General features: G+C 37.4%; 1 protein-coding gene across 3 annotated transcripts; it reads right to left on the bottom strand.

The window, feature by feature from the left end:
• Positions 1–369: 369 nt before the first annotated feature.
• Positions 370–24,845, bottom strand: LOC108024635 (putative protein kinase C delta type homolog). Of its 3 annotated transcripts, XM_044092958.2 has the most exons (16): positions 24,696–24,845; positions 23,835–24,024; positions 20,719–21,066; positions 19,625–19,962; positions 18,915–19,030; positions 18,772–18,857; positions 18,571–18,700; positions 4,886–4,987; positions 3,790–3,873; positions 3,454–3,590; positions 3,215–3,388; positions 1,894–2,048; positions 1,680–1,827; positions 1,154–1,333; positions 944–1,084; positions 370–878 (listed from the first exon to the last, which is right to left on the bottom strand). In XM_044092958.2, the coding sequence occupies exons 3-16, from the start codon at positions 20,809–20,811 to the stop codon at positions 729–731; spliced, it is 2,034 nt and encodes a 677-aa protein (XP_043948893.1). In that variant the 5' UTR covers positions 20,812–21,066; positions 23,835–24,024; positions 24,696–24,845; the 3' UTR covers positions 370–728. The 3 variants fall into 3 exon arrangements, with proteins under 3 accessions (XP_043948893.1, XP_043948895.1, XP_043948892.1); XM_044092960.2 differs by lacking the exon at positions 23,835–24,024 and having other exon boundaries at positions 24,696–24,842; XM_044092957.2 differs by lacking the exons at positions 3,790–3,873; positions 4,886–4,987; positions 18,571–18,700; ... (4 more) ...; positions 23,835–24,024; positions 24,696–24,845 and adding exons at positions 8,436–13,130; positions 14,803–14,879.
• Between the last annotated feature and the right edge of the window lie 564 nt (positions 24,846–25,409).

Here is a 25,409-nt window from a genome sequence, read left to right as displayed (position 1 = left end):
AATAAATAAATAGTGTGAAATATAACTTTTTTTTCGTTACTTTATACAACAAAAATTTTGATTTCAAATATATTAGTGAAATAAGCCACATTTAATTTTTGTTTAGGATTTAAAAAAATACCATTTAAAAAAATACACATTAAAATATACTATTGGTATATAGTGGGCGCTATTTCACTTAGCGTTATTACATGCATCTATAAAAAATAATTGGGGTAATATGAAAAATAGATACACCGCCTACCCTTTCGAAACGCACTATACTCATTTACATTCACGGGAAATACAGCTAACGGTAGCTCAATCACAATCCCATCTGATTGACACATTGTGTTTTATTCGCCATAAATTTTCCATACCCACTGGCTGTTTAAATTGTTTACTTTTTTATTTCTCATAGACGTAGACCTTTGCTTAAGCACTAGATTTAAGAACAAATAATTTGCAAAAAAAAAGATTCATATGCGTAGGTATATATATAGGTAAATATGAGGAGGGATATCTGTACAATTAGACTTAGACATTAAAGTATAGCTAACTGACTAGAATTACGCTCAAAATTTAAATGGGTTTCGAGGCTTAACTAAGGGTTATTAAAGTTCCGATTTCTTTTTCAAATTCTTTGGTCGTTAATCCTTTTGTTCTTTTTTTTGTTGTAGTTCCATAATAAATATTTACATATACAAATACTGTTGCTCTAAGTAATTAATTAGGTTATTAATTAGGCTCTAGTCCAAGGTGATGTGAGGATTCGTGTAGGTGAAGCCGTGGAACTGCTTCTGATCCATGGAGGCCAGTATCTCCTTGTCGATGGGGGTGAGTCGCACCCTTTCCCTGGTGAAGACCCGGTCGAAATATTGCGTATCCAAGGGGTGTTTCTGTGGAAAGATAAATATTTATTATTATTCATTTTAGGGGGACAAAAAATCGAATAAAAACTTACCACTTGGGGCTTAAAGGGCGGTTCTATCTGCCGCTTTTCCAGTAATCCCCAGTCGATGGGGCGGAAGAATATATGATCAGCTATATCACCAGCTGGACTGTATTGCGATCCAATACGCTTCGTATAGTCCTTCTCCAGCAACTATTCGAATAAGTTTAAATACAATATTATCTAGTATGTTATAGTATATTTATTTAATTTTTTTCTCACCCCCTTGAGTATTCCGGTGGCCTCGGCGGATATATAGACTGGGAACCATGGAATTTCATTGCAAATGGACCAGAAGAGCTCGTCCTCATCGCAGCCACTGAATGGTGACTGTCCGATCAGCATTTCGTAGAGCAGCACACCAAACGACCACCAATCCACATTCTGATTGTACTTTTCACCCTGAAAAATGGAAATATTTTGGTATTTTATGATAGATACTTGGTATTTTACTATAACATTTTTATTAAAAATTAATTTAAAATAAATACTTTTATTAGAAAATTATTTCGAAAATAATTGTTATAATATTAAAAATATTATATTATCTATTTTAAAATTGAAATTTTTTTCAAGGGGATACACCACAAATTTTTATTAAAAAAAAATTTTTTTTTTTTAAATGTGATCATTTTTGAAACTAGATTTTTCGAAAAGTACTCAATTTTTTGTGGTTATTGTTCTTATTAATTTATCTATTTTAAAATTTTGCTTAAAACTAAATTTTAAGTTATTGTTAATGCATTACCTTAATGATTTCGGGCGCCATATAATCGGGTGTGCCGCAAAAGCTATCGGCCGTCTTGTCCAAATAGATTTGCAATTTGCACATGCCAAAGTCGGCAATTCGCACATGTCCCTCGTAGTCCAGCAGGACATTATCCAGTTTGAGATCCCTGAATGGACACAAAAAATTGTATTTATATATAACAATCCATAGTTAAAGTTAGGACTCATCTTACCTATAGATAATGCCCTTTTTGTGCAGGAACTTGAGGCCCGAGATGATCTCGGCGCCATAGAACCTGGCCCGCTCCTCGGAAAAGCGCCCGCTCTCCTGGATGTGGAACATGAGATCGCCGCCATTCAGGTACTCCATCACGAAGAACAAGTGGCTCTGCAGCATGCAGGGGAAATAGAAATTATAGCGAGCGATTCTTCGGATCGAGAACGGGCGAGAGACTTATAGCGATTGGGAGATCGTCCCCCAAAGTCATAAATAATTAAAATACCTTCTAATCGGTGTCAATGCAAGACGCTGGAGTTGCAGTAGCACTTGCAGCAGCAGATGCAGATGCAAATTTCGGATTGAGAGAACACATAAAAAGCAGAAAAAAAAACTAAGAAGCGGACAGACAGGCACCCTGATCTACATGATGTCCGATCGACGTCGTGTGCCCCAATCGATGGCCAGACCCCAGTGCTCTAAATATAGCTCGTTTTACCTTTCCTCCGGCTATAAATAGCCGGCTGATCGATTGTTCTATATGATAAGTATCGATCAAGGGAGCGGACACACCTCCGAGTGGCGACCCCCACCTGAGGATTGCCTCGCCATGAGAACTAAAATCGGGCAAAGTGCGCATATAACACCTTGCGCTTGCTCTGAAGGTAAAACTACCTGGATATTAAATATTTCCCACTTAAAAGAGAAATTTAAATTTTTTTTGAACTGTTTGATGTGCTCTTCTAACTATCTGAAAATTCTATAAATCAATAGATTTTATTTTTATTTTAGGTCATTGACCCTGGATGAACCTACTCAAAGTCATGGTTTCCCTAATAGTTAGTTTTACTGCGTTAAAAAATAATTTTAAATAGAATAGATCTACTACACCTAACAAAAATATTCCATTTATAATTTAATAGAATTAGAATTTCAATTAAAAAACAAAAGATTGGTTTTGAATGGATTTCTACTTGATAATCAAGTATGATATTTTTCAGTGCAGCCAAATGATTTTGTTCATGTATTTTATTTTAACAATAGTATGTAACAAGTGGATTCTGCACTCAGAAAAAGTCAAATAAAATGTTAATAATATTCAGTTCTGCATATAATATTTAGGTATTTATTTTAAGAAAAATCTCAATAATTAGATATTTCTAAACAAATTTCTTCGAAATAAGTTGTGCCTTTAAAATTTTAATAATAACATAATATAAAGTTCTGTCCAAAGTATCATCATATTTAGTCAAAATTAAATGCAAAATAGGTCGAACTTAAATATATAATATAAATTTATTAAAAAAAAAGTATTTAAGCACTTTGTATAAACTTACCTCCGTCTGGAAGGTGCAGAACAGATGGCACAGATAGGGATGTTTGGTGCCCAGGGCCAGGACCTTGCGTTCGATGAGCGTGGAGTCCACATCGTCGTCCTCCAGGACGACATCCTTCTTCAGGCACTTGATGGCATAGTAGTACGTGGTGTCACGCAGCTCAGCCAGCAGAACCTTACCACAAATTATAAAATATTAAAATTTATTTTTTTAATTAAAAATAAATATGGTAAACTCACCTTGCCGAAACTTCCCTTGCCCAGAACGGCCAGAAAGTGGAAATCATCTACCGAATAATTCTTAAATCTAGGTATTACTGTTGCTGGCGCAGTGAAACGTCCGGATTTTTGGAATTGTGAATATGTATATGATGTTTCTGTGCGTTCGAGACAGCAAGGTATTCAAACAGTTTGGAGAAAGAGGTAGAAAGTCATGAAACAGAGAAATGGTTAGTTAAAATCGTTAGGAATAGATCATTTATAGATAATGTTCGTTCATGAGCAGTCTTCCGATGGTCACTTGAGCGCAATTTGGGGCTGTATTTTTGGGGGTTATAACATTTGAGTTCGTCATACCATCGTGTTCTTCGCTGGCCTCGATCTTATAGGCTGGGTTCAAACTGGGCGGTGTGCTGGGTGAGTCTCGGGCTTCGCGGGCTCCTAATTGTTCGAGAAAATTAGTCGGGGTCTTGCACATAGATCATTCTAAGATCTTTATTTATTTCATGGATTTTTTGGCACTGATTTTGCTTGCAGAATTTTAAAGGTGTCTTTTTTTGATTTAACAAAAATTATAATATTATAATATTTTAGAAATCCACTTTCAGAAAAATTATAATTCTATAAAATAATCTACATTTAAGCCTTAAAGAAAAGTCTTTAAAATGATTGCCCCACTAATATTTTTACTGGCATTCTAAATACTTTTTTTAATTTTTATAGTATTAATTGTTAAGATGTGATTTTTCTAATTTTCTAATATTTTTGAAATCCACAAAAAAGTTATTATCACATAAAAAGATTTTTAAAAAATTATTGGCCCAACTTATATTTTAACTAGCGTTCGAAATATTTTTTTAATATACATAATAGTTCTAAGGATGTCATATTTTTGATTTAATAAATACTATTCAAGTTTTTTAATATTTTTGAAATCCACTCTCAAAAAATTATAATTATATAAAATAGTCTATATTCAAACCTTAAAGAAAAATGTTTAAAATTATTAACCAAACTAAAACTTTTACTCACATTCTAAATATATATTTTTTAAATATACTTTATAATTCCTAGGATTTTATATATTTTTAGGTATATTTTAAAAATTTGTTCTGTCGCTAAAATATGAAAAAAATATATTTGCCTGTATTGAAGGCTTTTTAGCCTATTTCCTGGCTTAAATAATTTAAACATCCCATAAACCTATATTTATATAGAAAAACTTTTAACCAGTCAATTTTCTGGGTTATATCAAACATCTTTCTTTCGTGAAACATGTGCACCTAAAGAGTTCCCCAGCTGATTTCCTGGTTTCTAGTCATTCCCATTAACACCTCCTAAATTCTGTTCGAGCAAAATCAGAGCCATAAATTCAAGGCACAAATTATGAATATTATTTGGCCTCCATCGCTGCCGTTCCGCGTGTGATTTGTGCATTTTGTCTGGTTTTTACCTCGCTTCACGTGGTTGAGTGCCTCGACGATGAGTTTCTGATTGACACCGCATAAATTGGCCGTGAGCCGCTCGCATTTCTTGTGACAATTCACGTCACATTCTGGTTCGCGTGTTGCGATTCGATTTGCGATGTGGACGTGGATGTTGGATGTTGGCGAAAATGTGGATGGGATGCCCACGCACGGCATCGCATCGGAGGGGAATTAATTGCAAACAAATTGTTATTAAATTTCTTGCTGCGGCAGGCTGCGAGGGTTACCCGGTCTCCTGTTGCGATTTATTGGCTGCGCGCTCTCGCGACTCGAGGAAAATGTTTTCGAATTGGAAGTTAACTAGCTAACAAGTTAGGAAAATTGCCTAATTTTGTTGTATTCCTGGGTTAAGAAATCCCAAGAACTTATAGACTAGTGGATAATAAAGGTTGGTTTTATTCCAAATTAATTATTTGATGACTTAGACGTCGGATATGTAACATCCATTTATTAAAATTCAAGTTTTACTGATTTTTTACCCTTATAAAATCATAATTTATATAAGTCCGTTTTTTTTCATTCAAGAAAGGCGGAAAAACTGAGGATTTAAAATTTCTAGCACATATTTCTATTAATACAAAAAACAATAGTTGTTTGTATAAAAATATGTATTTTATGTTGGTTTAATTAAATACCAAAAAATGGTTTCTTAAGGCAAAGAAACTAAAAATTTTAAAAAATCTTTTAACGAATAAAATAAGCTTGATGTAAAGATTTTTTAAGTTCCAGAAAATATTATGAGTATTAATTGTAAAAAACTCAAATAATAAAGGTATTTTAATAATATGTAATTACTTAGTTTAAATAAACATATGTATTTATTTCCCCATATACAGAATTTTCAAAAAAATTTGGAAATTAAAAAAAAGTTAAAATAAAGTCATTTAACATTTTATTAAAAGTATAACAATAAAGAAGTTTAGATTTCCGAATTTGTGATTTAAACTATTACCAAAAAAAATTAATTTCAATGAAATAAACCCTCTATAAAAAATAAACAAGTGTTATAGAAATAAAATGGCTACAAAAATCTTTCATTATCCTCATTAAAAGAATTTAAGAAGCTAAAAGATTCGCTCATTTTCCTAATTAAAAAACCCCCGTTGAAGTACACCTGATTATTGTTCTCAGTGCACCCAAAGCGTTTTAAAGACATGAATTTCCGCAGATTATTTCGGTTGGGAGGTTCTGCTGGCATAAACAATGCGAGTCCGCAATTGTTTCTGCCCACTTCGATTGAATTTCCAACAAATTGAGGCGGATGCCCGGATATCACGTATACGCAGAGTGTGGCAGCGAAACAATTGCATTTTCGCGGACTCTTCGAGGGGAATTTATATAATCTGGGAATTGACTGTGTATCTGTATATCTGCATAGCTCTGCAGCCCATAACTGCGTTGTTTTCTATGGTTAAATCAGCTGCAGGCGAATGTCTAGATATAGTATCTGTGCAGATATATCTGGTTGGATGTACATATACTCCACAGTCTCGCGGGCGAAAGCTTTCTCCCTGCTCAGACAGACACGACGATGACCTAAACAATTTGTTTTCATTTGTTGTTTTGGCTAAAAGTAAAATGCCAACTTGTCGATTCTTTGCTCTTTCTTCTTTTTTTCAGAGCATTCTGCTGCGTCTTCTGGCAGCGGATCTCTAGCAAATTCTCGCACAAACATCAAGGAAACGCCACCACGGAACAGTAAGCAACGATAAAATTCTCGGTGAAAAATTACATAAAACACGAATCGAGCGATAGAAATAGGAAGTCGATTTGCCATATTCACTATTTGCACAGCATGAGTAACAAGGCTAATAAATAACGCCATAAACAAAGTGGCAGGCCAGTGAAATACCACTTTTAATGCGATTTTTCTAGCATTTAGGGAAGGGAAATGGTGCTAAAAAATATTTACACATAGTATTTTGGGTAAAAAAAAATATTTTTAGCAGTTAAAAATAAATCTACTTTAAGAAAATATAGTTTTTTAGGAGATAGAAAGCGCAGATAAAATATAAAAAAACTGTTTTTACCAAACCCAAGCAAAAAATTAAATAAGAGCCAGAAAAAACATTAAAAAAATAGTTTAAATTAAGGAGAAAATCCAGAGAAGGGTAGATAAAAAAAATTAAAGAAACAAAATAGAAATATTCCAAAACAAATTTAAGGGACAGATACAAAAATCAATCCATATTATATTAGAAAAATGTAGAAAGAATTTCAAAGCAAATAAGTACATTCACATATTCGCTTATAAAAAATTCTGGTACCCCCGAAAAATGTCCCAAGAAAATAGAAAAATCTAGCATTTCCACGCATTTGCCCCATAACTCACAGAATTTTTCCAGCTGCCGGTCGTTGAACCAGTCTCATTGTTCAGAGCGAATAATTTCGAGTGATTTCACTTCCTAGTTAACACTTCGAGTTCGGATGCATTACTATGCCATCGACTAGCCGGGAATACATTCTTATAGACGGGGGCCATCGCTTGCCCCGGATGATATACTAGCTATTGATCGTTTTGACTTTGTTTATGTGCTTCTTTGTGTCTCTATTTTCCCCAGAATTGTTTGCATGCCTGCGGCCGCTGTTATCCGTACAGTATATCTCATATCTATAGATCGGTCTTTTGCGAAAACGAAAGCATTCCGAAATGCCTGGCGTAGACAGTAAATCGAAAGCTCTTTTTTGATCCGGACACGTGCCGCGCACTCAAGTGACCAGCGGGGAAGGGGGACGGGGGCATGCTTAGATGTACACCGAGAGAAATTACAGCAATAAGTCAGCGTCATTACTTTCGAAGTATTAAAATACTCCTTCGCTGAGACCTAATTAATATGTTCTTCACAGAGCTTTAATTAGCTTAGTTTATTAAATTTTTTATGTTTATTTATAATATTTAAAATGGGAGGCACTTCACTACAAGATGAACACTAAAAAAAAACATACTATACCTATTAAACATTTTTTAAACCATTTCATTCAAACATGAAAAAACAGAACACGTCTTTTAAAAAATGTATAGTTTCGAATTTTTAATTATGATAAAAAAAAAACCTATTTATTTACCTTAAAAAAAATAAAAAATATATACTATTTGCATTGTTTTGAACATTTAATATTTTTGAGTTTTTCTATGGTTGATTTAAACACTTTCTAAAATGCTATTTTTTTCCTAGCGGAAATGTTCAATTTTTGAAGATATATTTTGAAGGAAAAGGTTGTAAGGTTGCATGTTTAAAAAGTGCACACCGTTTTTTTAAATATTTAAATATTTTTGTTAACACCTGATTTTATACCTTATCTTACAATTTTTTTGGATAAACAAAAAAAAAATATAAAAAAAAATTAAAGGAGTACACTTAATAATCCTCCTTATGATTGGTACTATCTCTTTCTTATAGAACATTTCTGCTTTGATTTCACCATTTATTGCTGTGATTTTTCCCAGTGCATCTACTGATCTGTCCGCTGTTTTTCGCGACTGGCGAGTCGCGCATCGGGAATCGCAGGCCTTACCTAACATCTTCTTGGGACTGGAGGGCGCGGTGCCGCCCTCGAACCCGGAATCGTTGCTGCAGGTGCTCATCCGGATGATGGAGGGCGAGGTGGAGGTGGAGGCGCCACCGCCACCGCCCCCGCCGCTGGAGGTGCCCAGGGTGCCGGCCGTGGAGCCGGCGGAACTGGGCGAGTCGATCACCGTGGTGGCCGCCGAGCTGCCGCCCTTGGGGGCCACCTCGAGATCCTCGGAGCTGGCGCTGCTGCTGGAGGAGCTGCACTCCTCGCCGCCGCTCTCGTCGTCGCTGTCCTCGTCCAGGGAGCCGCCGCTGCCCTCCTCGCTGCCGCTCTCATCGTCCGTGTTCTCATCCGAGTAGACGATCTTCTCCCGCTTCCACAGGGGACGCGGCGTGGCCACCAGCGGATACCGGGGCGCCTCCTCCTTCACATAGCACTTGTTCGTCGTATCGATCTTGATCTTCTTGTGCGGATCGAAGCGCTTCTCGTTGGCGGCGGCGGCGGCTTTCGCCTTCTGCTTCTTCTTCTCCTTGCGCTGCTTCTTCTTCATGCTGGCGCTTAGGTTTGAACAACCGTCAACACTGGAATATTCGGAGGAACTGATGTTGCTGTCGTCGTCGTCGTCGCTGTTGCTCTCGTCGCCGTCGTCGTCTTGGCTATTTTCCGCCGACGAGGGTATATAGTCCTCTAGCTCGGCATCAACGTCTCGCAGACACTGTGCCAAATTCGATACTGTTGCAAACTTTGATAAATTATTGCCGACGCCTTCGCCGCAGCTGTTGTTGCTGCTGCTGAGCGAGGTAACAGCAGCAGCGGTAGCAGCAGCAGCGGTAGCAGCAGCAACATCTGAAGTAGCAGCAGCAGCAGCAGCAACAGCAGCAACACCAATTGTTATTGTTGTGGGCGTTGTGGTTGCATCGCCTGCTGCCGCCGGCGATGACGCATTTGTGGCCTGTTGCCGCTGCTCATGTTGCTGTTGCTGTTGCACTTGCAATGCTTGTTGCTTGTTCGGCGATGTTTTGGCCGCCTTTGTGGGGGCCAGCGTTATAAATTGATCGGCATTGATTGGGGTCACATTGCTCTCAGACAAAGCTGTTACAGCTTCTGTTGCTGCTGTCGGCGTTGCTGTCGCTGCCGCTGTTGCAGCTTTCTTTTTGCCAACATTTGTTTTGCCGGCACTTTTTGGCTTTGTCGTTTTCGGTGATTGCACCTTTGACTTGCCCGTTGGCTCAGCGGCTTCCGTCAATTTCGTTTTGGTTTCCGTTTGTGGCACCAATGTTGCTGCCGTGTCGAGCAGTTGCTGCTGTTGCTGCTGGTGCTGGTGCTGTTGTTCCTTGTTCGTTGTTTTATTTATTTTCGTTTCGACTGCGGCTGCCGTTGCCTGTTGTTGTTCAGGTGACTTGGCCGTTTGCCCGCTATTTATTTTTGGCCCTGCTGTTTCGTTCAATTTTGATTTGCCTGTTGCTGCTGTTGGTGTTGTTGCTGTTGCTGTTGTCATGGCTACGGCGTTGCCAGATTGCTTGGCCCCCTTGGGTGATGCTGTTTTTCCTGCAACAGCAACACTTGTTGTTGCTGCTGCTGTCATGGCAATCTTAGCCGTTGTTGTCTTTGATGCTGCTGGTGTTGACTTGGCTTCATCTGTCGCTGGTTTGGCTTGTTGTGTTTTTTGTGGTGTTGCTGGCGTGTCAGCTTTGATTTGTTGTGTTGCTGGTGTGTCGACCTTTGTTTGTGGTGTAGCTGCTTTGATCTGTGGTGTTGCTGGTGTGTCAACCTCTGATGGAACTGTTGGTGCAGCTGGTTTAGCTTGTGGTGTTGTTGGTGTAATCATTTTTCTTGTTGGAGAATCTTTTGTTGGTGTTTCGACACTTATTTGTGGCGTTGTTGGCGATTCCTTGATTGTTGTTGTTGTTGAATCCTTGACTGGCGATTTTGTTGAATCCTTGACTGGACTTGTTGGTGAGTCCTTATTTGGTGTTGCTGCTTTACTTGTTGGTGAAGTTTTGGTTGGTTTATCTACTTTGTTTTGTGGAGTATCCTTTGTTGGTGTATCTGCCTTTGTTTGTGGTGTTGTTGATTTTGGCGATATTTTCACTTTAGTTTGTGGTGTTTTTGGTGAATCCTTGGTTGGTGTCACAGCTGTTGGCTTGGTTGCTATTGATGACTTAGCCTCCTCTGTTGTTATTAGTTTTGGTAGGTCTTTTTTAGCTACGGCAGTTGTCGATGACTTTGGTGTAATATCTTCAGTGGCTGCCTTAGCTGAGACAGTTGTTGAAGAGTCTATTTCGGATGGCTTCTGTACTTCCATTTGGTTAGTCTTCGCTTTCGTTGGCGTTAGTGGCACTGAAGATACTTTTTGTATGGGTGTCTTACCACCTGTTGATACTATTGAAGGCGTTGTCTTCAGCTCGATGAGAAGTTCGGACTTGAGTTTGGGCGTCGTTGGTGTCTTTATATCTGTCTTTGTTTCCTTGGGCGTTATTGGGGATTTGGGCACTTCCTCTTCCAGGAGCTGCTCCTGTCGCTCGTTGAAGACCTTCTTGCGATTGGTCATGTACAGCGTTTCCCTGGAACCGATTTGAGACCAAAAGTCCTCACCGCTTTCTGATTTTTGGATGGCCTTGCGAATGGGCTTGGGCGTAGCTACACCCTCGACTTTGGGCTCAACTTTGGGCTCAACTTTGGGCTCGACTTTGGGCTGAACTTTGTCCTCAACTTTGGGTTCAACTTTGGATTCAACTTTGGGCTCAACTTTGGCCTGAACCTTGTGTTGTTGTAATTCTTTTTTGTACGCCAGATCATTTTGCTGTATGGCTGCCTCATCGAAGGTGAAGATCTGTGCCTCACTCACATGTTGCTGTTTTTGGGCCCTCTTCAGAGGCGATGTCTTGGCCGTTTTCGGGGCAGCCTTCATGAATCCCTCGGGCAGAGAGGACGACGAGGACTCCTCCTCCTTTTGATCCTTGGGCACTGTCTTTTTCTTGGGCAGCTTGAAGACCTTGTGTATCTGATGGTGCTCCTCCACGGTCTCCACATTCACGGTGAACTTTGGCTTGGGACTGGGACTGGGTGTGGAACTCGAACCGGAACCGGAAATGGACACCAATGGCTGCACCAGTAGCGACTCCTCGTTCAATTCCAGGACACTCGGCATATGATCCACTGGAAGTGTGGGGGCATTTTCCACCTCCACAATGGCGGTGATCTTGTGGCGCATCTTCTTGCTCTTCTTGGAGCGCCTCTTCGACCTCTCCTTGAGATCCTCATCGTTAGTGGTGGTGCTATCGTGACTGGATCTCCGCTCCAGATGGATCAACTGAAAGCTGCCGGAATTCGATTTCTGCAACTTGTTCAGGATCTCCTGTTCCTGCTCCTGGATAATGGACGCCCTACGTCTGAGTTCCCCGGCATTCAGATCATCATCGATCTTGTCCGATGAGATATCCTCGCAAATATCATGAAATGTGGGGCATTGCACCAGACTCAAGCGTCGAATGGTCTCCTGCATTTCCTCCAGATCCGAGCCCACTTTCTCCTGATCCTCTTCGTCTTTTGGCCTCATTTCAACCTCCTGATTATGGGTTTTCTGAGCAATTTGCGGTTTATTTAGTTCCTGAACTCGTGCCTGATTGAAACTGGCCACTTCCTCCTTTTCATCGCGTATGTAGAATCTCTCACGCAGCAATTCTCCGGGTGATTTCTTATTGCTGGTGGTGGGAAAGGCGGCCAGTTCTTCGGCCAACTTTTGGCGCCAACTCAAACTGGGCTCTGCGGCTGGTGGCAAGTCCCTGAATTGATGCTCCTGCACTTGGGTCTCCTTCTTGGGACTCTCGGCACTGCGCTCCTTGCTGCGCCTTCGTATGGTGGAGAGTCTTACCACAGGGCGATTCCTCTTGATGGTGGACCTGCGATTGGGTCTAGTTTGGGCATTGGGATCCGGAGTTTCGGGAGGTGCTTCCTTGGGAGAGGGTTTGACCTCCTCTTCCTGTTGCTTGGCTTCCTCCTTGGGTGGCTCCTTCTCCTTTTCCTTCTCCCCAGATCTCGGGGTCACTCCCCTGCGATATCTGGAGGAACTCACATCGATGTCCGCCGTATTGATGGCTATAGGTCTGGCTGGTATATAGCGACTACTGGCACTCGATGAACCATAGCTAGGAGTTGTCACCGAAGAGCTGTACTTGGGCGAATTGATCCTGGTCAGGGGCATCAGGCTCGAGTGACCACTGTGCCTGCCCGTCTCCGTGATGGTGGTCAGCTTCGGTTGATATCTGGAGCCCAGGCCATGGAGGGAGCTGCTGCCGCCGGACGAGCCGCTCGTGTAGCTGCTCGGCGATCTCGGGGAGGAGGGACTCAGGGGCACCATGTAGCTCGCCGGATAGGAGCGATTGTAGCTGGACGTGTAGCTCGAGCCGGGCGTTGAGCCCAGGCCCAGGTTGAGGCCCAGGCCGGAACTATAGTACGGCGAATACAGTTGGCTGCTGCCGCCACTATAGTAATAGTTGGTCGAGTCCGAATACAGGGGCATCTTGCCGCCGTCACTCAAACACAAAAAAAAAAAAAAAAAATAAAATACAACGATTCACAGCACACGAACAAGAACGTTCGAATTTTGTTTGCTTATTTTCCGGCGCTTTTCCGCTGTTTTTAGCTCAATTGTTTCCCTCGGCTCGTTTAGGCTCTCATATTTTAATCGTAATTACGCTGCTTTCGAAGGGGCATATAAATAACTATTTCTAAATGGCACAGTGGGCTAGACTTTAGAAAACCGTGGGCATTAAAAAAAATTCACATTTTGATGAGAGCTTATGTTTCTAACAATCGTATTAAACTAAATAAATAAATGTTTAATAAAATATATAAGAATTGAATTGCTTTTTAAAGAAAGTACAATAAAAGAAAGAAAAAAAATTCAATAAAAATATATATTTTTAAGTCCTAAAATGCTTTAAGAAAAATTGAATTTCCTAGTTACTAATATTTTTTACTTGGATTAAAATCAGGCAATATAATATATTTTGCATTCGGTTTAAATTAAAATATACAAGACACTTTTAAAATACAATATTAAAATATTCATTTTCACTCTTCAATTTTTCGAATACAGTGATACCACTGTGCTTCCCCTTTGGTAATTTGCCTTTAATTAATTACAATTGCCCAACTTTTCGATTCCAATTCGATTTCCGGCTAAGCCAACGCGATGTCAATAACTCAATTAAATTGCTGAGGCTAATCCCACATTCAATTGGGCAAGATGATAAATTTAGACTGGGAACGGGCAGAGATTCGCCCATAAATTCGGTGGCACTTCGGTTTATCCCTCACAGGTTAACGCTTGCTTGAGATATGTATTTTTGGTCTGGCTGCCGCAGAAATGTACATATATCTCGCCCTCCGACGCCGCCGCAGTTTAATTATACAATTTTTAGAGATTTCAAAACGGCTGTCATAATGTGCCAGCATTTGGCAATACCGAAGTCGCATTAATTATGGCCTAATTGGCCAAAAGGTTTAATTCCCCATGATCGAACGAGCCGTCCGATCGAAATTGTATCGAGGCAGCCAGAATTCTTGCAGAGTTCCGCAAATTAGCAATTAAATGTGGGGGAAATAAATAATTATTGTAAAAATCGGGTTCAAGGATATATAATTGAAAATGTAATTTAAATATTAGCAAGTTCGGATTTCTAAATGTGTTTTAGTGTTTAAAAAAAATTAGGGGTATACTTAAACGATGATATCATTTTTAAATACTTTCATTAGCTCTCAATTATTTACCAGCACATAATAATGGGATTTTGAAAGCCTTCTTTTGAATACATAATATGCCGAATCATCCTAAAGGCCACAAAATTGGTAGTCACTTTAATTTCTTTGAAAAAACGAAATTGCTTGTTGAACTTGATAAACAAAGTGTTTCCTGGAATTTTCTATGCTTCCATTGACATCAAGAAATTCTCTTAAACTTGGATTTCTAAAAGAATAGAAGGCGAATTGAAATCGAACTGTCATTGGCTGAAGGTCAGCTGGAATCGATGGCTTTTCAATTATTTCAATGGACTTTTCTCGCTCGATTTAGGTTTATTATTGGCATTCGCCTTTGCCCACATGTGCCATATAGAAATAGATATATAATCCGATGTAGGAGATAAATTTTTTCGCATGACGTAAGCGCTCACGAGTCGTTGTCTGCGATTTTCCTCAGCCGTTTTCCACGCATAAATTGCTGACAGTTCGTTTTTTCTCGTACCGTTTTATGATTATATCTTTTGTTGTTATTTTTATTAGCCACTTCAAACACAAGGTACGTTGTATATTCCTTCGGCTTGGTTACTCTTTGGTGTAATGTGTATTTTTTTGTTATGGTTTTTACCGTCAACGCGAAAGGAGGAACAAAAATTCAAGGAGCTAACTCGGCGAGGCGAACGCATTAACGGAAACTACTGAAATGTGAAAGGCAGCGCAGAAAATTTTCAATTCCGATTCCTGAACTCACCAACACACGCACACGTCGATTTTCACGGGAAAATTCGAAGTCCGTCTGTGTGAGAGAGAGGCTAACTTGGCGGCGGCACACACAGTATCCGCATCCGTGTGCACGCCTTGTATCTGTATCTTGTGCGCCCTCCGCATCTGTATCCGTGGCACAGGCACAGGCACAGGCACAGGCACAGGCCCAGATCACCATATTCCTCAGCAGCTTTCGATCATCTCTACGTGTCTGCCAATTTCGAAATATGCCCCTCAGCATTTGAAATTTTCAACACTCACACCCTCGACTCTACGGTCTGCCATAAATTTCACACGAAGGCGAGCGGTTTTTCGAATTTCGAAAAAGCCTCAAAACAAAAAAACACTTTTGACGTGTTTGAAAATGCTGTTCATCGTTTTTGCACAGCGAAAGTAAAAGCGAAACGCTTGGGGAGAGAGAGCGAACCACTCATATCTGTGAGATACAAAAGAAAACGTTGAGCAACGAGAGCGGGCTGTCATAAAATATGCGAAACAATTAACTAAAATAAGTATGAGAAAATGTAGCCCACTTGTTTGTAACAGCAAAAGTAAGACCCAATGTAGGAGAATTTTTACAACATTTTTTTACAATATCAGAGGCAAAAATATGCAAAAAATTAAATATGGAGAGATATCAAAATCATTCCCAGAACATTAACAAAATGATCATCATATAAAGTTTTGACCAGAAAAGGGTGCAAAAAATAGCTAAGAACTTTAACTTAGTTGCATTTTTAAATACATACAAATAGTTAAGAAACCTATACCTAAAATAAACTATTTTATTTAAAATAAACTATTTTATTTAAAATAAATAAATAAAATATAACTAAAACTGCAGCTTTTACAAGCAAATAAATTCAGTTTAGGAGCTGAAAAAACGAATTCTATCAGGACAATATAGAAATAAACAGAAAATAGAAAACTACAAATGTGGGCTGGCTGTCATAAAATGTGTGACCAATTAATTGTCACTAAAATGAGTAAAAGCCATACATTAAGCGAATTAGGCAAGTGTAAACAAACATCAAAGTGTTCATTTAGGCAACGAAGAGTGAAAGGTCTATTTCAACAAATTAAAGAACTCTGGCTGGGGAGAAGAAGATCAATATAAGAATTTGTCACCATAAAATGTGAAAATATAACTATTTCACAAAGGCTTAAAAAAATAGTAATATATAGGAAAATATGTTGAAAAAATTTAGTTGGAAGAAATGATAACAAGCATAAGAAAGAAAGACTTTCTAACTACATAAACCTAATAAAAAACATTTAAAAATAAGATCTAAGAAATCTAATGGAAAATCGAAAAAATTATGTACAGATTTGTTATCCTTTTCCAACTAATATTTAAATTATATTTTCATAATAAAATTCAAAGTTGGCCGAAACGTGGGGCAACATTTTCGCCAGCATGGACCAAAGGTCCTCCTGGGCGATCATCAATCTGCCTGTTGGTAGCACCTGCTATCAAGATGTTTGGCTAAATTTGTCCATCCCCCGGCGCGGGGAAATCGAAAACAAATGCCAGAAATGCCGCACGTAGGATGTATCTCACAGCAGCACTCGAAGTCGTACATGCGATGCTAATGGTGACGCTTTTCGGTTCCGCAAAGTACATTTATAGACCCGCTGGCAAGAGGAAGAGGTGGGAAAGCGCCAAACAACTAGAAATAGAACTGCAATATGCTCTTCTGTCTTCTATTTTCCTATTTTCCTATTTTTTTCGCGGTTTCTACTACCGCAGTACTTAATCTTCGGGATTTATAGTGCCTGGGGGCTGGGGAGGATCGGCGGAATATGTATTTCTGTGCGATATTTTTGCCACTGCATTCCTGTCCTGTCACTCGCAAAAGTGCTTGGCCACGGGCTTACTCTTTCACTTAAAAAAACATATTATTTTTAATGGTGTTCGGGTGATTAGTTTTAGTGGCGTTTTAGGACCCATTTCGGGATAATGCCTTGGGGAAAGTAATTTTTACAGGCCTTTGAATGGCAGGCTACTTTATGATTATAGAAATTTCATTCTAGAAAATTATCTTTTCTTATAAGGTCTATAGTTCCCTTACCTATAACTAATAATATCACAAAGTTAACTTATGATATATATGATTTATAAAAAACATTTTATATATTCTTCTTTTACCTTGCATAACAAAATAAAAACTTAGAAAATATGCAAGAAATTTAAAATAAAATAATATTTAGGTTCCTAACTTTGCAGAACTGTAGAGAATAACTGGTATAATCCCAGTTGATCATAACAAGATGTCGCTAATAAAAAAACCATAAAAACTTTGCAAATTATTGAATTTACTACCTAACAAGCCATAAAACATAGCACGATAAATATAATTTTAGTTCCTAACTTGGCAGAAATATATAGATTAATGGGTATAAGCCCAGTTGATCATATTGTGATTTTTTCTTGGCTGCGTTGATATTTTCGACTTGTTCGGTTCGCCATGCTTTTTCGCCTTTTTCCCATGTCTTCTGTTGGCAAAGTCGCAATAAATTGATTTCTAATGCAGTCTGGCTGTCTGTCTATCTATCTATTATTTGCAGTGATTTCAGCTTAATCTGGCTTTCGCATTATTTCCGCTTCGATCGCACACACAGCGAGTGAAAGTATTTTTTCCTTTGTTCGGCGAATAAAAAAGACCAAATAATATTGCACAATTCTGTGCAGCTGCACAGTGTATGCTTCTCGTTTTGGTTGACAAAATTACGACACCATTGAAAGAGTTTGCATATACATTAAGTGGGTTTCATTTTAATTGCGCTTCCAGCGGAGCAGTAATTTTATTAAATTACAATTTCTGGTGGGTACAACTGTATAAACAATTTTGTCACAGGAAAAATGTTTTTACCAAGGAGAATTTCGTTAAATGGGTCAGATTGTTCATTAATTTGCTGGGGGACTGTTGAAACATTTACGATTCTGGATTATTCATTTACAATTTCTCAGTTGATACGTAAAAAGAAAAGCTGATACAAATTTCCTAACCTCTTCTGTATTTAAATATATTTTTGCACTAAAGTAAATAATACGTGTGCCGAAAAAAACCCAGTAAACAGTAGAGATTAACCATTATATAGTACCCCTTATAATTTTCGACCGTTACATTTTTTGGTGGGGAAGAAAAGCCCCACCTTTTGAGGTTGTTATAACCACTAAAAAGGGGAAAGCTCTTATTAAAAAGCTTCGCGGTTTACCTCTGGCACAGATGGTGCCACCTGGCGAAAGCTCGAGATATTATAGCCAATGTAAAAAATCGCAACAGAATTGAGTAAGAAATATATCAGCCTAAAAATAATAGCATATCATACTGTCCTTAAATATTAGAAAATTATAAAAGATTCTAAAATAAATTATACAAGTGGCGTTCTAAAATTCATTGAAAATATATTTAATTTGTGTAGTATAAAAACATTTTTATATCATATTAGATTTGCATTAAGAATATTTAATAAAAGTATATTCAAAAAATATATAGTTTAATTGAATTATGATATTTTATAATACATTTGACTGAAGAAGAATATTTATATGATCTGCTATTATCTTAAGAGCAAAAACATAAAGTTACATATATTATAACATTTAAAGGGAATTTGGAAAACTTACCTTCACATTTTAGGCCCTGAATAAAAAATCCTCCCATCAACGATCCGCAATGATCACAAAAGGTAGGTGACATAAAGGTATGGGGCTTGAACCGATGAGGCATATCGATCTTGAAACGTTCTCGCAGTAACTAAATTGTACAAAAATTAATACAGAAACTTAGAATTTAATTTGGTAATTGCAAATTAGTTATAAACCCACAATTGTACTGGCAGAGGTGAAAACGGAGCCGGAACACTTTCCCAACAGCTTATCATGGCACTTTTTATGGACCACCGTCTGGCAAACTATAGAAAAGTTATTGTTATTGAAAAATATTACAGTTTCAAGATAGTTTAACTTACTTATACATTGGTAGCCCTGCTTGCCGAATCCCCAGAGAAACAAATTACAAAAGGCACAAAAGGTGGGCTGGCGAAAGAATTTCGCCACAAAACGATGACCATTGATGTCGTGGGTTCTGTTAAGTACAAAAAAGTATTATATAATGAGATATTTAAAAAAGTATATTACATAAAACTAAAAATTCTCTCTTTTAAAAAAGTATACATATAAGAAGATCACGTATGCTTAACTTAGTAAAAGACAATTGTAAGCTTAACTTTTACACTACATATTTTCTTTAAATATAGTGCAGATATTAACACACGTTTTTTTAAAGAAATTTTGACAAGGCGACCTTATAATTTACATAGTATTCAAAATTATACAGCTTGGAAAATTTTCTTTAAAATTATTAATATAAATATATATGCACTGTTTGACCAAAAAATATTATTTTAATTAAAATATATATTTACTATTTTATTTCAAAGAAATTCAGAAAAAAAGATAACAAAAATTCTGATTATTAATAATTAAATAAATTTTTTGGCATAAAGTATTCATTATTGCACTTAATTTAAATTTATAAATTAAATATATTTTTATATTTTTATATTATTTTATATTAAAAAAAAGTATAAATATTTATTTGACATAAAATAGTAGATATATGAAAGTTACCAATCCTAATTGATCCTTTTTTCTTATAATTATTTTTTTCATAACTCACTTTTGGTGCTTGATGGCCCCGCGCCGATTGGTGATGCTCCTTGGACGAGTTCTCCTGTCCACGTAGACTCCACCACCAGTGACGCCACCGCCATTGCCTCCAATGCCACCCCTGTCGCCCCGCTCCGCACCACCCGCACTGCTCTCCCTGTCCCGATCTCTGTCCCGATCCCGGTGGTAGGCCTCCTCCTTGGAGTGCTGGCGGGGCAGCTCGAAGGAATGCTTTCCATAGTGGTCCCTGTCCCGGTACTGATCCCTTCGGGCACCGGAGGCACCACTGCTGCCACTCAGTCCACTGCCCGCACCACTGCTGCTGGTGGAGCTCTGCTTGTAGCGAGTCTGTGAAAATAAAATATATTTATTAATTACTGGTATTAAAAATTGTGGCAAAATATATATGAAACCTGCTTAAAAAAGTCCAATTTAATAAAGATAAAATGAGAATGTATTTATAATGTTGTTTTATCTTTTTTATCTTTACATATTTAAATAACTCTTTTTAATATAACACAAAATTATATACCTTTATAATGATATAGTTTAAAATGTAATTTAAAAAATGATTAAAGTATAGTTCATTAGAAAAAGAATATTACAATCATGGCTAAATCTCTTCTGTTGTACTATATTATATTTAACTTCCTTATTTTAAAATAGTCAATTTTCTAAAATACCTAAGCACACCTGCTCTAAGGTAAATAAAATACCGGGAAAACACTTAAGTCTCTGTTTACACATTAGTTTTATTCTTTAAATTGCTAAACAAAAAATCAGTAAAGTCACTGTTCACACATTAGTTTTATTCCCTTAAATTGTTAACGGAACAGAGTGTAAATGGTTAAAATTTTGTAAATATACTAATTAATTGTTTAGTATTTAGAAATGATTTGGCGAAAAGATGACTGTAATTTTGTTTATAGAACTGTTATATTAGACCGAATATTATGATGATTTAAATTTAATAATTTTTAATGAGAACAGTCCACCGAATATTACTAATTTGTATTATTAGATGGTATATTAAATGCAATTTTTCACAGCTGATTAAGTCCCCACTTTGCTCAGTTCTGATGGGTTATTCGCGATGATAATCACCTCATGACGGGACGATCCTCCCGAGCTGCGCGGTCGCTGGCTGCTCGCGTTGGTCGTCTTCTGCTTTCGCACCTGGGCACGTGTGAACATCATCTTGAGGTCTCCCGGTTCCGCCGCCAAATCCACATCCACATTCGATATGATCCCCCCCAGGTATTTGGGCGTATTCGCGGGCTTCTGGTTTGTGTTTCGCTGGCGGGTTTATGCCGTGTACAAGGCTTTTTCTCTTATATTTATATTAAATAAACAGCTCGCATTTTTAGTCAGCTGTATGTTGTATCCTGCTTTCGGTGTACTGGCATTTTCGCCGCGACTGTTGGCCAGGTTTAAAGACGCGCTGATGGATATCTGAGGGGCGAGGAGAGTGCAAGGGGTAAAATCAAAAGAATATAAAAATATACTAAATACAATATACAATCGGTTCGGTTGGTGGTAGTACAGCTGGCAGTTCCGTTGTGGATCGTGCCTTGATACAATATCGTGGCTACCCCACGCCCGTCATTGGCCCCTAGTCCGCCCTCTAAAAACACAGCCCACTTTTAATCCCCCCTCCCCCAGAGAATTGTGTCACGTATGCGAAATGACATTGACAAGGAGTGGTGGGGGAGGTGTTGATGAGGGTGAAGGCAACCTCAAGAACCATTTGTCTGATGTCTGACTGATGATCTCTACACATCTATTAATTACACGGCAAAAAATTAAAACTACAAACGGATATTCCACATTGAAAATATTTTGTGTGAACGGTTCTTAATTTCTGCAGGTATTTTTAAGTGTTACCAGGTCAAGGGAATACATAAGAAACCAAGTATTTTTTGATTTTTTTGGTATTTTTATCGGCTGTATTTGCTTTAAATAATGGCAAATATTCTGAAAATATTAGTTAAGACATATATAACTTATTATTTGACGCATAATGTTTAAGGTATATTTGATTATCGTTATATTTAATAGTTTTCAAATTTGTTTATTTATTATGTCTTGCTTTAGATTATGGTTTTTTTTATTTAATAAAAATAATATATACTACATTTTGAAAATATTTATTTTACTAATAGCTTCTTTTATCGGTATTATTGTTAACTTCTTTATAATTAATTTTCTAATGTTTTAACTTAAACCTTTTTCTTTTAATCTAAAGCCTAAGTAGTTGGTCTAAATTCCATAAATTTAATGTTTTAAAACACCTTGAAGCCAAAAATACCAGTTTTAATAGGTTACTAAACTAACTTTATTCGGCTCGGACCAACTCAATCTTTTCTGTCATCAACTTATTTCTCTGGGACGATAAAGTTCCCATTTTATGTTACAGAAAAATTTGAAATGTTTTTCCCAGAAATATTCGTCTGGTTTTGTGATTCAACGGAATCAAGTTGTTGCAAACATAATTTGCGTATGTATTTTCAGTTTTTTTTTTTGAAATTTCTTCTCTAGATGTAGGTTGGATATTTTTTGGAAAGGTGACTGGAAAGGCCGAATGATGTGTTCGGAAATTTTACAGCTCTACACACTTAGGCGAAATTCATGGAGGGAATCCGCTGGCAAACGTTTAAAAATATGATTTCTGTTGTTGCTTCGACGCGCCACCAAAAATAAGCGCTTGATTCATTTAGAATTTGTTGTGAATGCTTTTGGCCGCCCCCGCCACGCCCTCGCACCGCCCTCCACGCCGATTGTGGTTAATGTTATTAAAAATAGAAATTAAGTGGCGAATTGTGCGAGATTGCGTGCCAATTGATTGCCGGATATGATAAAAACACAAACAACATGTGCCAAATGTGAAGCAATCCCCAAAAGGATGGAGGCTAAATGCCCCGATTCAGGGTTAAGGTTTGCCAGGCGATCAAGGTCGGAGGCATTACGAGTCCAAAAGAATTTTAATCTGATTTTGGGGGCCTTTGAAGAGTGCAACTGTTTGTGCCAAAAACAAACAAAACCACAAAATAGTTAATGGGAAATGGGTCAAGGAAGAAATTCTGTTTCAAGCCACGTTTTGTAAGATTTTTTATTGATTTTTGAAATCAATTTTAGGATTCAGAAATTCGTTCCTTATTTCATTTGACTTATAAATGATTTTGTTTTTTATAAAGGTCCCACATTTTATGGAAATTTTTGAATATTATTTTATTTTTTTAAATATATCCTTCTGCTTATACCTTTCATTATTAATATTAAATTCAAGTTTGGGATTCAAAAATTGTGTCTGCATTTTAAGTGACTTCTAAATCTTATTTTTTTTGTTAGTTTAATTTCTAGTGGAAATATTTCAATTTTAGAATTTCCTTAAAAATATATCTTTCTGCTTATACCTTTCTTTCATTTCCTCTACCTTTTTTTTTATTGATTTAAGGATTCTTTCACTTTAAAGACTTACAAATGTTTTTTAAGATCAAATAATTATTAAAATTTTTTGAATTTTTGATTTTTTCAATTTATATTTCTACTTATACTACTTATACCCCTCTTTATTTTGTATGGAAGACTATGATTTGTTTTGTTTTTAAATAAGTAAAATGATTAATAAAAAAATGTTTAAATGTAAATTTTTCATAAATATATATTTTTCTACTCATACCTTCCTTTCATTCCTCTTCTTAATTTATTTTCTCATTTTCTTTTGCTATAAAAATTGTTTTATTAGCTAATTCCAATTTATGCTTCGAAATTCTGTGGCCTAAACATTTTGAAATCCTTTTAAACTTGAATAAACACAACTTAATTTGTAATTTTGAATAATCAAAGCTTTTGCAAAATATTGATTTACTTAAAACCATTCAATGAAAAAACATTTGGAACCTTTTGTAATTTACTTAAATTGTAAATGTTTAATAATATATTTTTGTTGGATTTGCTTTGCATTGCACAAGGTCTTGGCATCGCCTTGATAAACAAACACACCTTGTATGTTTTCACGTTTCTTTGGGTTTACTTTAGAATTTTCAACTTCAGACAGTTATTTTATGGTTTTTCTTATAAATTGTTGTATTTCATTTTAGCCGAATCTTTCCACTACGGCTTGTTGGAGCCACAAAAAGTGATCTTTCGCAAGCCGCAGATCACTCACCTCCAAACAATATTTATGTACTAGGTGCTAGAATCGTAATGTCCAAACTCACACGATCGATTTCTTTAATGAACTGATTTCGCACCGCCGATCCATTTTGGTTTTTGTTATTTCCGCTGCCAGTTGTATTTGTTGATGGATTATCGAGTGGGCCATCAGAGATGACAAGCAGTTTATATGGTAAGGGGCAATTCCGAATGATCGAAGGATCCCAGCCTTTAAGCACGTGTCCAAAAAAAAATCTATTTAAGAGGGAAAAAGGAGGGAAATGAGAGCGGAAAAACGAAAACACCCGGGAAAAACGATGTGATGGGGTGGCAAAAGTAAAGACGATTTCGATGCTGGACTTTTGGGGGCTACTATAAACACATTCCACATTGGTACACACGATAATAAATATTTCGTAGTGAAATGCTTTTGTTTTAATGCCCCGAAAAACACAGCGCAAATTGACTGTATGATTGTGCGGTTGCCAGAGCGTTCTTTTGCCCTCTCTTCTCCGTCTTATATACATTTATGTATAGTATGCATATATATCTGTATATAGTTTTATATGGCTGTGACGTCATGCCAGGGGGAAAGCCTTTTTGGCCAGGTGCACAGGTGTGGCACCTTCCCCCTTTTTGCCCTCTCTCTGCCTTTGCACTTTCACCATCACTAGCACTTTCACTTGAAAATAAAAGGAATGTCGTATGTGGTCATTGCTTGCCACGCACTTTTACTCGGCTGCATCACGCATACGCCACGTTGCACATTCCATAATTTTCAAACTCGTCCGATTTGTTGTGTGCCGCGACAAACGAAAAAAAAACAAAAAAAAAAAAGTTAATGAAAATAATGAGATTTTATGTATAGAAATAGATGTACAGGCGAGGATCGACGAAATTCTTAATAAAGCAAAACAAGAACACACCGAAATGGCAACAACGTGGAACAATACAAAACGCCAGCCGCAGCAAGTAATAATAAATAGATTCGAGTATCTGTCAGATACAAAGATACAACGTCAACGCGGAATCTTCCGCTCTGTTTGGCCGCTGCGTTCGCACGGGAGCGCACAGCATCCGTATCTGAAAGTGATATACCCGGAGACCACTATATCCGAGAACGTGCCCGATCTGCATCTGTATCCGTCTGCCTGCCTCTGTATCTGTATCTGTATCTGTATTCATCGGATCCAGAGAGCAAGCTGCGGCCAAAGCCCAGCGATCTCTGCTCTCATCCTCCATATAGACAGTATGTGCTTTCCTCCTATGTAGTACCTCTGCAGGGCCCAACGATCCGGTGCTCTTTGAATTTTCTTCTGGCTCTCAATCACCTGGAGGATGGCGCCAGAGAGTCGCATGCAAAAGCTTCACTGTACCGAGAGAGCATCACTGTGCTTGTAAACAAAATATGCATATTTTTTCAATGCCTTAGACTTTATTATCCTTTAAATTTTATGGAATTTACCAAGGATTACAAGAAAATATTAATACATAAAAAAGAAAAAATTTTTTTTTAATATATAATTATATATATAATTGTATTTTTATTTACCAACATTTTTAAAGCAAGTATTGGGTACAAAAGATAAAATATATACCATATTTCTGAATAAGTTTGAAACTTGAACATATCATTCGAC

Source organism: Drosophila biarmipes, chromosome X (assembly GCF_025231255.1).
Source record: "Drosophila biarmipes strain raj3 chromosome X, RU_DBia_V1.1, whole genome shotgun sequence".
Taxonomy (NCBI): Eukaryota; Metazoa; Arthropoda; class Insecta; order Diptera; family Drosophilidae; genus Drosophila; species Drosophila biarmipes.
Note: the sequence above shows the minus strand (reverse complement) of the source record. Positions and strands in the feature narration are given on the sequence as shown.

What these genes read in the sequence shown, in the direction of transcription:
- LOC108024635 (XM_044092957.2), bottom strand. Translation starts at nt 12,954, where the DNA reads ATGCCCCTGTATTCGGACTCGACCAACTATTACTATAGTGGCGGCAGC. An exon ending in TGGCGCCCGAAATCATTAAG is followed by an intron (nt 1,334 to 1,679) that starts GTAATGCATTAA and finishes TCCATTTTTCAG; the next exon opens with GGTGAAAAGTACAATCAGAA. An exon ending in CGCCCTTTAAGCCCCAAGTG is followed by an intron (nt 879 to 943) that starts GTAAGTTTTTAT and finishes ATCTTTCCACAG; the next exon opens with AAACACCCCTTGGATACGCA.